General features: G+C 51.1%; 1 protein-coding gene across 1 annotated transcript in view; it reads left to right on the top strand.

The window, feature by feature from the left end:
* The window catches only part of LOC311240679 (CASK interacting protein 2), a gene marked incomplete at its 5' end in the record, with an annotated part of 79,813 nt that overhangs the window by 35,348 nt on the left and 28,947 nt on the right, over nt 1-15,518 (top strand). The window contains 3 exons of the mRNA XM_084329252.1: nt 2,803-2,920; nt 8,977-9,177; nt 11,033-11,107. Of these exons, the coding sequence (XP_084185378.1) occupies nt 2,803-2,920; nt 8,977-9,177; nt 11,033-11,107 (394 nt within the window). The remainder of the gene's footprint in view (nt 1-2,802; nt 2,921-8,976; nt 9,178-11,032; nt 11,108-15,518) is intronic.

A 15,518-nucleotide genomic window follows, 5' to 3' on the forward strand; every position in this document is an offset into this window, starting at 1 on the left:
GCAGGCAGTGGAGAGCAGCAGGGTGCGTGCGGTCGGACCAGAGAGGGAAGCACTTACTGTAATAGACAGACAACAAACAAGGAAGAAGAGGGTGAAGACATATTTACTGCAGAGCAACACTCCTCACCTGCACACGGCTCCTTGTTTGAACGTCCATTTGAAGTAGGTCTCCCATCAATCTGTGGGGGGGGGGGGGGGGGGGTAGATGACAGGTACGCCAATCTGTAAGCCCCGAGGGGGGGGGGTGTAGATGACAGGTACACCAATCTGTAAGCCCCGAGTGGGGGGGGGGGGTTGATGACAGGTACACCAATCTATCTGGGGGTACAATACGTTTACAGGTAGAGACAGGTAGAGGCAGGCCAAGTGATTAAACTCTTCCTCTCCGAACACGCACGTGCACACACACACACACACACACACACACACACACACACACACACACACACACACACGCACGCACACACACACACACACACACACGCACACATACCACACACACACCTTTGATGAACCCTGTAGCTCTGAGTCAGTCTGTTTGTTTGGCAGTAGTGAAGCATGAAGGATGGCTTCATAGTCACGTGAGTGGAATACACACAGTAGGCTGAGACGAGGAACACATGGCCTCAGGCTCTCTTCCACCCACTCACGACCTCGCCAGCCCGCTCCCTCTCATTAACCCTTTCAGGTGGAAGCTTCTACAGGCATCTATAGAAGAGTCCTATAATACTGTACACAACGGGTCTCTTTTTAAGCACTTAAGAACAATCTCTCAGGTCAAGACATCATTCCCCAATGACGTGGAGCATACAAACACAATAGATACATGATAAATACAATAGAAAATACAATATACAGTAAGTGCAATCATAATAAAAAAAAAATTACAATCAATTAAAGCGATTACAGGTTATGGTGGAATGGTGGTTGGTGATCAAGGATTTAAACGGACCAGAAAAGAGTTTGTTGTATGATGTTCCATGTGTCAGGAGCCCAGAGGACGTCCCAAGTTCACTACAAACTCGAGGTGCTTTGAGTGCGAGTCAGTCATTGGAACGTGTCCTATAGGGTCCAGACATCCACTCCAACAGAGACGTGAGGTAGTGAAGGGTTAACCTTCTGTAGTGTGGTGTGGTAGTGAAAGGGTTAACCTTCTGTTGTGTGGTAGTGAAAGGGTTAACCTTCTGTAGTGTGGTAGTGAAAGGTTAACCTTCTGTAGTGTGGTAGTGAAAGGGTTAACCTTCTGTAGTGGTAGTGAAAGGGTTAACCTTCTGTAGTGTGGTAGTGAAAGCATTAACCCTTTGTAGTGTGGTAGTGAAAGGGTTAACCTTCTGTGGTGTGATAGTGAAAGGGTTAACCTTCTGTAGTGTGGTAGTGAAAAGGTTAACCGTCTGTAGTGTGGTAGTGAAAGGTTAACCTTCTGTAGTGTGGTAGTGAAAGCATTAACCTTCTGTAGTGTGGTAGTGAAGGGTTAACCTTCTGTAGTGTGGTAGTGAAAGGTTAACCTTCTGTAGTGTGGTAGTGAAAGGGTTAATCTTCTGTAGTGTGGTAGTGAAAGGTTCATCTTCTGTAGTGTGGTAGTGAAAGGGTTAACCTTCTGTAGTGTGGTAGTGAAAGGGTTAACCTTCTGTAGTGTGGTAGTGAAAGGTTAATCTTCTGTAGTGTGGTAGTGAAAGGGTTAATCTTCTGTATGGTAGTGAAAGGGTTAACCTTCTGTAGTGTGATAGTAGCACTTTGAAGAACATTGTTACTCAGCTGATAGAGTTGTGCCCTTCCTGATGACTTGTCGTACAGAACTTGTAAGTCGCTTTGGATAAAAGCGTCAGCTAAATGACTAAATGTAAATGTAAATGTAAATAGTGAAAGGTTAACCTTCTGTAGTGTGGTAGTGAAAGGGTTAACCTTATGTAGTGTGGTAGTGAAAGGGTTAATTGTCTCTTAACCCAGGTGTAGTAGGCTTGTTCCCACTAGCTAGTAGCTAGCACGCTTAACCAGGAAAACACAGTCATTGGTCAAGTTCATTAGGACTAATTAGACTCGATCAGAAGTGAATCAGTACATCTGTCACAATATATCTATTCATGAACCCTTTCTTCTCTGTTTTCTGTTGTTGTTGTTTGTCTTTATATATTCAGCTGTTTTCAGAACCTGTTATTTGTATATTATATATATATTACCATATATATTTGCTATTTTCCCATGTTCAGGAACGGTTGTAAATGTTATATATGAGTTCTATATGAGGTACATGTACCTACTGTATACAATAGGACTGTTGTTAGTGAACACAACACCTCCTCTAGCAGGACACGAGGAACATGTTAGTGTGTTGTGTGTGTGTGTCTCTGTGTCTGTGTGTGTGTGTGTGTGTGTGTGTGTGTGTGTGTCTGTGTCTGTGTGTGTGTGTCTCTGTGTGTGTGTGTGTGTGTCTCGCTCTGTGTGCGTGTCTCTGTGTGTGTGTGTGTGTGTGTGAGTGAGTGTGTGTCTCTCTGTCTGTGTGTGTCTCTCTGTGTGCGTGTCTCTCTCTGTGTGTGTGTGTGTCTGTGTGTGTCTCTCTGTGTGTGTGTGTGTCTCTGTGTGTGTGTGTGTGTGTCTCTCTGTGTGTGTCGTGCGGAGACTCGCACTAAGCCACACAGTATGCACACAGGTCAGGTATGTTCCATAGGAGCAGTAGATGAAACACTGCGCTGTCGTCATGGAATCTTCTAGTCTGATCCAGACTCGGGCGGGTAGCAACACCCCTCTTATTGGTCGGGGTACCCGTTGTGATCTGTATTCTTATTGGCTTGTGTCCCCCCTCAGGTCTTAGAGCAACACATGGACGGCCGCTGGAAGGGTCATATCCACGACAACCAGAGAGGCACCGATAGGGTGGGCTTCTTCCCCCCCTCTATAGTAGAGGTCATCAGCAGACGCTCTGGTAGGTAACACACACACACACACACACACACACTCACTCACACACACACACACACTCACTCACTCACACACACACACACACTCACTCACACACACACACACACTCACTCACTCACACACACACACACAGTCACTCACACACACAGTCACTCACACACGCACTCACACACACTCACACACACACTCACACACACACAGTCACTCACACAGTCACTCACACACGCACTCACACACACTCACACACACACACACACACAGTCACTCACACACGCACTCACACACACTCACACACACACTCACACACACTCACACACACACAGTCACTCACACACGCACTCACACACACTCTCACACACACACAGTCACACACACTCACACACACACAGTCACTCACACACACACTCACACACACTCACACACAGTCACACACACACAGTCACACACACACACACACACACACACACACACACACACTACTGTGTGTCACCTATGCATATTCACTCTCTCACTCACTCACACACACTACTGTACGTCACTTATTCATATTCACTCTCTCACTCACTCACACACACACAGTTATTCACATTCATACTCTCTCTCTCACTCACACACACTACTGTACGTCACTTATTCATATTCACTCTCTCACACTCACACACACACACTACTGCGTGTCAGTTATTCACATTCACACTCTCTCTCTCTCTCACTCACACACACACGCACACACACACCCTGACCCTATTGCACCTGACCCATGCACATTCACACTCAATCACTCTCACTTACACACACACACAGGCACGTACACACACACACACACACACACACACACACACACACACACACAGGCACGTACACACACACACAGGCACGTACACACACACACACACACACAGGCACGCTGCCACAGCGCTCCAGAGGGGCATGTCAGTGTAATGATTAGCAGCCCTGTGGCCTGGATCAGCCTCTGACAGTCCCTTTGTTACATAACCACTCCACCGGCGACAGCAGCCAATGGACTCGCAGCTTGTTGAGTCAGCACACACACACACACGCACGCACACACACACACACACACACACATGCACACACACACACACGCACGCACACACACACACACGCACGCACACACACACACACGCACGCACACACACACACACACACACACACACACACACACACACACACACACAAGACTGCTTGTGCACACGCACACCCTCGCTGTCTCAGACACAACTTAATGCTTTTATTTGATTCCACCAATTAGGTTATAAAACATTCAAAGACACTAGATGTCCATCTTAGTTTATATGAGGGCTCTTTGTGGATATGAAGAGCATCGTAGCACACATGCACATGCACGTACACACACACACACACACACACACACACACACACACACACACACACACACACACACACACTGGCGTTTCCCATATTTTCACTCAACTCTGTCTCTCACTGTAGATTTATGACATATCAGACACACACACATACTGTACGCACACACATATTTAGGCTGACACACATATACGCATACACTCATTCAATCAATCACTCATTCAATCAATCACTCATTCACCCACTTATTCACTTAGAGGATATGACCGGGATCTTCATGCCACACAGACTCCCAGGCGAAGCCACACACACCCTACGCTACGCTACACTACACTACACTACACTACACTACACTACACTACACTACACTACACTACACTACGCTACGCTACACTACACTACGCTACATTACACTACACTACACTACACTACACTACACTACACTACACTACACTACGCTACACTACACTACGCTACACTACACTACACTACACTACGCTACACTACATTACACTACGCTACACTACACTACGCTACACTACACTACACTACATTACACTACGCTACACTACACTACGCTACGCTACACTACACTACACTACGCTACACTACACTACACTACACTACACTACGCTACACTACACTACGCTACGCTACACTACACTACACTACACTACACTACATTACACTACGCTACACTACACTACGCTACGCTACACTACACTACACTACACTACACTACATTACACTACGCTACACTACACTACGCTACGCTACACTACACTACACTACACTACACTACATTACACTACGCTACGCTACACTACGCTACGCTACATTACACTACATTACGCTACACTACATTACACTATGCTACACTACACTACACTACGCTACACTACACTACGCTACACTACACTACACTACGCTACACTACACTACACTACACTACACTGCACTACGCTACATTACACTACACTACACTGCACTACACTACATTACACTACACTACATTACACTACACTACACTACTCTATGCTACACTACACTACACTACACTACACTACACAACACAACACTACACCCAACTACTTCACTCTACACACAACATCAGAGGGGTAGAACTCTGCTGAACATTCCCAGCACATCAGGTGTGTTTTTGTGGTGGGAGAAATGGTTGCATATTGAGTGTTGTACACATTTCTTATCTATACTCTCCCAGTTCTCACTACACTACATTACACTACACTACACTGCACTACACTACATTACACTACACTACATTACACTACACTACACTACACTACATTACACTACACTACACTACGCTACACTACACTACGCTACACTACACTACGCTACACTACATTACACTACACTACATTACACTACACTACACTACACTACGCTACACTACACTACGCTACACTACACTGCACTACACTACATTACACTACACTACATTACACTACACTACACTACACTACGCTACACTACACTACGCTACACTACACTACGCTACACTACATTACACTACGCTACGCTACATTACACTACATTACGCTACACTACATTACACTATGCTACACTACACTACGCTACACTACGCTACACTACACTACACTACACTACATTACACTACATTACACTACACTACACTACGCTACACTACACTACACTACGCTACACTACACTACGCTACACTACGCTACGCTACATTACACTACATTACGCTACACTACACTACTCTACATTACACTACACTGCACTACACTACATTACACTACACTACACTACACTACACTACACTACACTACATTACACTACACTACACTACACTGCACTACACTACACTACACTACACTACGCTACACTACGCTACACTACACTACGCTACACTCCACTACACTACACTACACTGCACTACACTACACTACACTACACTACACTACTCTACACTACACTACACTACACTACACTACACTACGCTACACTACGCTACGCTACACTCCACTACACTACACTACACTGCACTACACTACACTACACTACACTACGCTACACTACGCTACACTACACTACGCTACACTCCACTACACTACACTACACTGCACTACGCTACATTACACTACACTACGCTACACTACACTACACTACACTTTCCCAGCCGAAGCCACACGCAGTGCGCTGCTAACACCTGAGACATCAACAGCAGGGTGTCAGCGCAGCACACAGACACATAATCCACACGAGGCCTTCGTTGATGAGCACTGAGTGAGAGATCCACAGGGTGAGATATCCACTGAGTGAGAGATCCACAGGGTGAGATATCCACTGAGTGAGAGATCCACAGGGTGAGATATCCACTGAGTGAGAGATCCACAGGGTGAGATATCCACTGAGTGAGAGATCCACAGGGTGAGATATCCACTGAGTGAGAGATCCACAGGGTGAGATATCCACTGAGTGAGAGATCCACAGGGTGAGATATCCACAGGGTGAGAGATCCACAGGGTGAAGAAGTCCTTTGACTCCGCGAGAGTTGCTGATTCAGCCCCGGCCCACGTGGAATGGCTTTAAAAGAACACAGATTAGATTACTTATATGTGTCGTATGGGAATTATACACTGCGAAGGTTGAATTATTGTGTGATGTGATGGTCATATTTACATTGGAACCATGAATGAAAGGAACTGTATAAAGGCCTTAGGAGACCCGATATATTATGTCATAATAACAGGAGACCTGACATATTATGTCATAATAACATCAAAGCTGCTTTTCAGAGGGATTCACCAGAGGCCCACGGTACCATATTAAAACTGGACTTGAAGAAGTCTTTATTCGTAGCACACATTGCAATGGGCGACACATATTATCACCATACTAGTCACCATATTGTAATGTTGCCATATATCGCTATTTATTACCTTTTTTCAACTGCAAATTATGTCCTACTTCACTCTACACGCAGCATTACAGGACGCACTACACTACACTACGCTACATTACACTATGCTACACTACACTACACTACACTACACTACACTACTCTACACTACACTACGCTACGCTACACTACACTACACTACACTACACTACACTACACTACACTACTCTACACTACACTACGCTACGCTACACTACACTACACTACACTACTCTACGCTACACTACGCTACACTACACTACACTACACTACACTACGCTACATTATACTACACTACGCTACACTACGCTACACTACACTACGCTACACTACGCTATGCTACGCTACACTACACTACAACTACACTACACTACATTACACTACACTACTCTACAGTACACTACATTACACTACACTACTCTACAGTACACTACACTACACTACACTACTCTACAGTACATTACGCTACACTACACTACAACTACACTACAACTACACTACACTACATTACACTACGCTACACTACACTACACTACAACTAAACTACATTACACTACTCTACGCTACACTGCACTACGCTACAGTACACTACGCTACACTACAACTACACTACAACTACACTACTCTACGCTACACTACTCTACACTACACTACAGTACACTACGCTACACTACACTACAACTACACTACAACTACACTACACTACATTACACTACACTACATTACACTACACCTACTCTACTCTACACTACCACTACACTACACTACTCTACACTGCACTCCACTACACTCCACTACACTACACTACACTACACTACACTACTCTACACTACACTACACTACACTACATCTACAACTACACTACACTACACTACACTACGCTACACTACACTACTACACTACTCTACTCTACACTACACTACACTACATCTACAACTACACTACACTACAGTACACTACGCTACACTACACTACAACTACACTACAACTACAATACACTACACTACACTACACTACACTACTACACTACTCTACTCTACACTACACTACACTACATCTACAACTACACTACACTACACTACACTACACTACACTACACTACTCTACACTACACTACATCTACAACTACACTACACTACACTACGCTACACTACACTACTACACTACTCTACTCTACGCTACGCTACACTACAACTACACTACACTACACTACACTACACTACACTACACTACACTACACTACACAACACAACACTACACCCCACTACTTCACTCTACACACAACATCAGAGGGGTAGAACTCTGCTGAACATTCCCAGCCCATCGGGTGTGTTTTTGTGGTGGGAGAAATGGTTGCATATCGAGTGTTGTACACATTTCTTATCTATACTCTCCCAGTTCTCACTTGTATCGATAAGGAAGTCGCCACCTCACCTCGTCAGTGGTTGGTTGGCAGGTTTGTTGGTCGCTTGGTTGGTTTGTATTGCCAGACAGCTGAAAGCAGCGGAGAGCCCCTCTTACTCCAGACAGCATGTATTAACCTGAAGCAGCCCCAACTAATCCCCCTGCTTCCAGTCCATCCCATGCTCTACCCGTGGCTCCCTCCATCTTCTGCATCTGATCTCTCCATCCATACCATGTAATGATTGACCTCCTCCACCACCATCTCCTCTAACCATCCGCTTGATAACCCTCCCTCATCCTCCTCCTCCTCCCCCTCCTTTCTCTCTCTCTCTCTCTCTCTCTCTCTCTCTCTCTCTGTCCTGGCCTGTCTCGCCCTGTAGGGGGCACCCTGTCCCGGCACGCCTCCCTGCCCACACAGCGTCAGCAGCTGCTCTCCAGAGCTCCTCTCCCCTCCAGCGTGAGCTCTGCCCCCCAGACCGATGACTCCTACACTCTGTACGCCCCCCCCTCCTCCTCTGCCTCTTCCTCCTCCTCCTCTCAGGCCGCGCTGCCGCTGGTCAACGGCCTCAGCGCCAACACAGGTACACACGGTGGACTCGCACACACGGCCACGCGGCCACACACAGTCACACACACACACAGTCACACACACACAGTCACACACACACACACACACACACACACACACACACACACACACACACACACACACACACACACTGTAGTCACACACACACAGTCACACACACACAGTCACACACATGGTCACACACACACACACACAGTCACACACACAGTCTCACACACGGCCGCACAGTCACACACACACACACAGTCAGACACATGGTCACACACAGTCACACACATGGTCACACATACTCACACACAGTCACACACAGTCACACACACGGTCACACATACACACACAGTCACACACATGGTCACACACACGGTCACACATACACACACAGTCACACACACATGGTCACACACACACACACAGTCACACACATGGTCACACATACACACACAGTCACACACACAGTCACACACATGGTCACACATACACACACAGTCACACACATGGCCACACATACACACACAGTCACACACACAGTCACACACATGGTCACACATACACACACAGTCACACACATGGTCACACACACAGTCACACACACGGTCACACACATGGTCACACACACATGGTCACACACACAGTCACACACACGGTCACACACATGGTCACACACACACAGTCACACACACGGTCACACACATGGTCACACACACACAGTCACACACACGGTCACACATACACACACAGTCACACACATGGTCACACACACGGTCACACACATACACACACACAGTCACACACACACACGGTCACACACACGGTCACACACACACACTTTTATTTTCATTTAATTTCAAACCTTTATTTAAACTCGAAAGGCAACTGAGGTTTCCCTCATTTACAGTCACGTCGACTGTATACACAGAGATAAGCATAAAAGCATATCAAATCACACAGCATATCAAATCATAACAATAACACAACAAGATGAGACAAAAGTAAGGATAACAATCAATTAATAGAGGGGAGAATCTCAAGCTTTAAGGACCGTTGGAGTTCATTCCATGAGCTAGAGGGCCATCATAGCAAAATGCAGATGTACCCTGTTCATAGCAAACTCTGGGACCTTAACCTTTTCACTACCGCACTACCAAATGGTTAACCCTTTCACTACCACACTACAGAAGGTTAACCCTTTCACTACCACACTACAGAAGGTTAACCTTTCACTACCACACTACAGAAGGTTAACCTTTCACTACCACACTACAGAAGGTTAACCTTTCACTACCACACTACAGAAGGTTAACCTTTCACTACCACACTACAGAAGGTTAACCTTTCACTACCACACTACAGAAGGTTAACCGTTTGTAGTGTGGTAGTGAAAGGTTAACCTTCTGTACTGTGGTAGTGAAAGGGTTAACCATTTGGTAGTGCGGTAGTGAAAGGGTTAAGGACCAGTCAGTCACTAGAATGCATATCACACACACACACACACACGCACGCACACGCACACACACACACACACACACACACACACACCTGAGCAGACACTACATACTCATCAGGACAGGAGGAGCCAAGGTTGTATTGACTCACAGAGGAACACTTACACAAAAGCACACGCACACACACACACACACACAGTGACTCACAGAGCCCTTTCCTTCGAGCCAGACTTCCAGTATTACGAGACACGGTAAGAGGGCTTGCTATGTATATGATTACACTCCAGACTCCTTCCTAAAGGAAAACTAAACGACAGCCAAACCCTCCCTTCCCCAGCCTGCCCCTCCCCCCCCTCCATGTACCAGCTTGTCCCCTGGGCCCAACAGAGTGTTTGTGTCTGATAGGTGTGTCTCCGAGCTGCTTCTCACAGCCTGGATGTCCCCTCCAGGACATCTGGGTACTCAGGAACTCCCTCCATGGTAAGATCTCCACCAACGACCCCCTTACCCATCCCCTGCCCGCCCCCCGTAGCTGGCTGCCTAGCTCCCTGCCGTACCCAGCGTATGATGATGTGTCTGCTTCAAGCTGAGCTGTAGAACCAGGCCGCATCGCGCTGCCAGTAGTAGTCCCTGTGTTGTTGTTCTCCCCTCTGCCGCCACAAGGGGGCGACACCGGTTCATCCCTGTTCTAGTTACTGAAACTTGAACGTTTTGAAATAAGTGAATAGGCACCAAAAGCACACAAAAAAACAGAACTAGCTCAAGGATCTCCTGATAGTAGTTACAGATGAGAGCCCTGGACGCAGGTTGTTGTAGGACCGACCCCCCCCCGTCTGCAGGTTGTTGTAGGACCGACCCCCCCCCCCGTCTGCAGGTTGTTGTAGGACCGACCCCCCGTCTACAGGTTGTTGTAGGACCGACCCCCCGTCTACAGGTTGTTGTAGGACCGACCCCCCGTCTACAAGGTGTTGTGGGACCGACCCCCGTCCACAGGTTGTTGTAGGACCGACCCCCCGTCTGCAGGTTGTTGTAGGACCGACCCCCCGTCTACAGGTTGTTGTAGGACCGACCCCCCGTCTGCAGGTTGTTGTAGGACCGACCCCCCCGTCTACAGGTTGTTGTGGGACCGACCCCCCCGTCTGCAGGTTGTTGTAGGACCGACCCCCCGTCTGCAGGTTGTTGTAGGACCGACCCCCCCGTCTGCAGGTTGTTGTAGGACCGACCCCCCGTCTGCAGGTTGTTGTAGGACCGCCCCCCCGTCTGCAGGTTGTTGTAGGACCGACCCCCCGTCTGCAGGTTGTTGTAGGACCGACCCCCCGTCTGCAGGTTGTTGTAGGACCGACCCCCCCCCGTCTACAGGTTGTTGTAGGACCGACCCCCGTCTGCAGGTTGTTGTAGGACCGACCCCCGTCTGCAGGTTGTTGTGGGACCGACCCCCCCGTCTGCAGGTTGTTGTAGGACCGACCCCCGTCTGCAGGTTGTTGTAGGACCGCCCCCCCGTCTGCAGGTTGTTGTAGGACCGCCCCCCCCGTCTGCAGGTTGTTGTAGGACCGACCCCCCCCCCGTCTGCAGGTTGTTGTAGGACCGACCCCCCGTCTGCAGGTTGTTGTAGGACCGACCCCCCCGTCTGCAGGTTGTTGTGGGACCGACCCCCCGTCCACAGGTTGTTGTGGGACCGACCCCCCGTCTGCAGGTTGTTGTGGGACCGACCCCCCGTCTGCAGGTTGTTGTGGGACCGACCCCCCGTCTGCAGGTTGTTGTAGGACCGACCCCCCCGTCTGCAGGTTGTTGTGGGACCGACCCCCCGTCTGCAGGTTGTTGTAGGACCGACCCCCCGTCTGCAGGTTGTTGTAGGACCGCCCCCCCGTCTACAGGTTGTTGTAGGACCGACCCCCGTCTGCAGGTTGTTGTGGGACCGACCCCCCGTCTGCAGGTTGTTGTAGGACCGACCCCCGTCTGCAGGTTGTTGTAGGACCGACCCCCCGTCCACAGGTTGTTGTAGGACCGCCCCCCCGTCCACAGGTTGTTGTGGGACCGACCCCCCGTCCGCAGGTTGTTGTGGGACCGACCCCCCGTCCACAGGTTGTTGTAGGACCGACCCCCGTCCTCAGGTTGTTGTAGGACCGACCCCCCGTCTGCAGGTTCTTGTAGGACCGACCCCCCGTCTACAGGTTGTTGTGGGACCGACCCCCCGTCTACAGGTTGTTGTAGGACCGACCCCCCCGTCTGCAGGTTGTTGTAGGACCGACCCCCCGTCTGCAGGTTGTTGTAGGACCGCCCCCCCGTCTGCAGGTTGTTGTAGGACCGACCCCCATCCACAGGTTGTTGTAGGACCGCCCCCCCCGTCTACAGGTTGTTGTAGGACCGACCCCCGTCTGCAGGTTGTTGTAGGACCGACCCCCCGTCTACAGGTTGTTGTGGGACCGACCCCCCGTCTACAGGTTGTTGTAGGACCGACCCCCCCCCGTCTGCAGGTTGTTGTAGGACCGACCCCCCGTCTGCAGGTTGTTGTAGGACCGACCCCCGTCTACAGGTTGTTGTGGGACCGACCCCCCGTCTACAGGTTGTTGTGGGACCGACCCCCCGTCTACAGGTTGTTGTAGGACCGACCCCCCGTCTGCAGGTTGTTGTAGGACCGACCCCCCATCCGCAGGTTGTTGTAGGACCGACCCCCCCCGTCTACAGGTTGTTGTAGGACCGACCCCCGTCTGCAGGTTGTTGTAGGACCGCCCCCCCCCCTGTCTGCAGGTTGTTGTAGGACCGACCCCCGTCTGCAGGTTGTTGTAGGACCGACCCCCCGTCTACAGGTTGTTGTAGGACCGACCCCCCGTCTGCAGGTTGTTGTAGGACCGACCCCCCCGTCTGCAGGTTGTTGTGGGACCGACCCCCCGTCCACAGGTTGTTGTGGGACCGACCCCCCGTCTGCAGGTTGTTGTGGGACCGACCCCCCGTCTGCAGGTTGTTGTAGGACCGACCCCCCATCTGCAGGTTGTTGTAGGACCGACCCCCCCGTCTGCAGGTTGTTGTGGGACCGACCCCCCGTCCACAGGTTGTTGTGGGACCGACCCCCCGTCTGCAGGTTGTTGTGGGACCGACCCCCCGTCTGCAGGTTGTTGTGGGACCGACCCCCCGTCTGCAGGTTGTTGTAGGACCGACCCCCCCGTCTGCAGGTTGTTGTAGGACCGACCCCCCGTCTGCAGGTTGTTGTAGGACCGCCCCCCCGTCTACAGGTTGTTGTAGGACCGACCCCCGTCTGCAGGTTGTTGTGGGACCGACCCCCCGTCTGCAGGTTGTTGTAGGACCGACCCCCCGTCTGCAGGTTGTTGTAGGACCGACCCCCCGTCTGCAGGTTGTTGTAGGACCGACCCCCATCCGCAGGTTGTTGTGGGACCGCCCCCCCCTGTCTGCAGGTTGTTGTAGGACCGACCCCCGTCTGCAGGTTGTTGTAGGACCGCCCCCCCCTGTCTGCAGGTTGTTGTAGGACCGACCCCCGTCTGCAGGTTGTTGTAGGACCGCCCCCCCCCGTCTGCAGGTTGTTGTAGGACCGACCCCCCGTCTGCAGGTTGTTGTAGGACCGACCCCCCGTCTGCAGGTTGTTGTAGGACCGACCCCCCCGTCTGCAGGTTGTTGTGGGACCGACCCCCCGTCCACAGGTTGTTGTGGGACCGACCCCCCGTCTGCAGGTTGTTGTAGGACCGACCCCCCGTCTGCAGGTTGTTGTAGGACCGACCCCCCGTCTGCAGGTTGTTGTAGGACCGACCCCCCCGGCTGCAGGTTGTTGTGGGACCGACCCCCCGTCCACAGGTTGTTGTGGGACCGACCCCCCGTCTGCAGGTTGTTGTGGGACCGACCCCCCGTCTGCAGGTTGTTGTGGGACCGACCCCCCGTCTGCAGGTTGTTGTAGGACCGACCCCCCGTCTGCAGGTTGTTGTAGGACCGCCCCCCCGTCTACAGGTTGTTGTAGGACCGACCCCCGTCTGCAGGTTGTTGTGGGACCGACCCCCCGTCTGCAGGTTGTTGTAGGACCGACCCCCCGTCCACAGGTTGTTGTGGGACCGACCCCCCGTCTGCAGGTTGTTGTAGGACCGACCCCCGTCCACAGGTTGTTGTGGGACCGACCCCCCGTCCACAGGTTGTTGTGGGACCGACCCCCCGTCCACAGGTTGTTGTGGGACCGACCCCCATCCTCAGGTTGTTGTAGGACCGACCCCCCGTCTGCAGGTTCTTGTAGGACCGACCCCCCGTCTACAGGTTGTTGTGGGACCGACCCCCCGTCTACAGGTTGTTGTAGGACCGACCCCCCCGTCTGCAGGTTGTTGTAGGACCGACCCCCCGTCTGCAGGTTGTTGTAGGACCGCCCCCCCCTGTCTGCAGGTTGTTGTAGGACCGACCCCCCGTCCACAGGTTGTTGTGGGACCGACCCCCCGTCTGCAGGTTGTTGTAGGACCGCCCCCCCGTCTGCAGGTTGTTGTAGGACCGACCCCCCCGTCTGCAGGTTGTTGTAGGACCGCCCCCCCCGTCTGCAGGTTGTTGTAGGACCGACCCCCCCCGTCTGCAGGTTGTTGTGGGACCGACCCCCCCCGTCTGCAGGTTGTTGTAGGACCGACCCCCCGTCTGCAGGTTGTTGTGGGACCGACCCCCGTCCGCAGGTTGTTGTAGGACCGACCCCCCGTCTACAGGTTGTTGTAGGACCGCCCCCCCGTCTACAGGTTGTTGTAGGACCGACCCCCGTCCGCAGGTTGTTGTAGGACCGACCCCCCGTCTACAGGTTGTTGTAGGACCGACCCCCCCGTCTGCAGGTTGTTGTAGGACCGCCCCCCCGTCTACAGGTTGTTGTAGGACCGCCCCCCCCCGTCTACAGGTTGTTGTAGGACCGACCCCCCGTCTACAG

This window comes from Notolepis coatsorum (genome assembly GCF_963971535.1).
Source record: "Notolepis coatsorum genome assembly, chromosome: 14".
In the NCBI taxonomy this organism is placed as follows: domain Eukaryota; kingdom Metazoa; phylum Chordata; class Actinopteri; order Aulopiformes; family Paralepididae; genus Notolepis; species Notolepis coatsorum.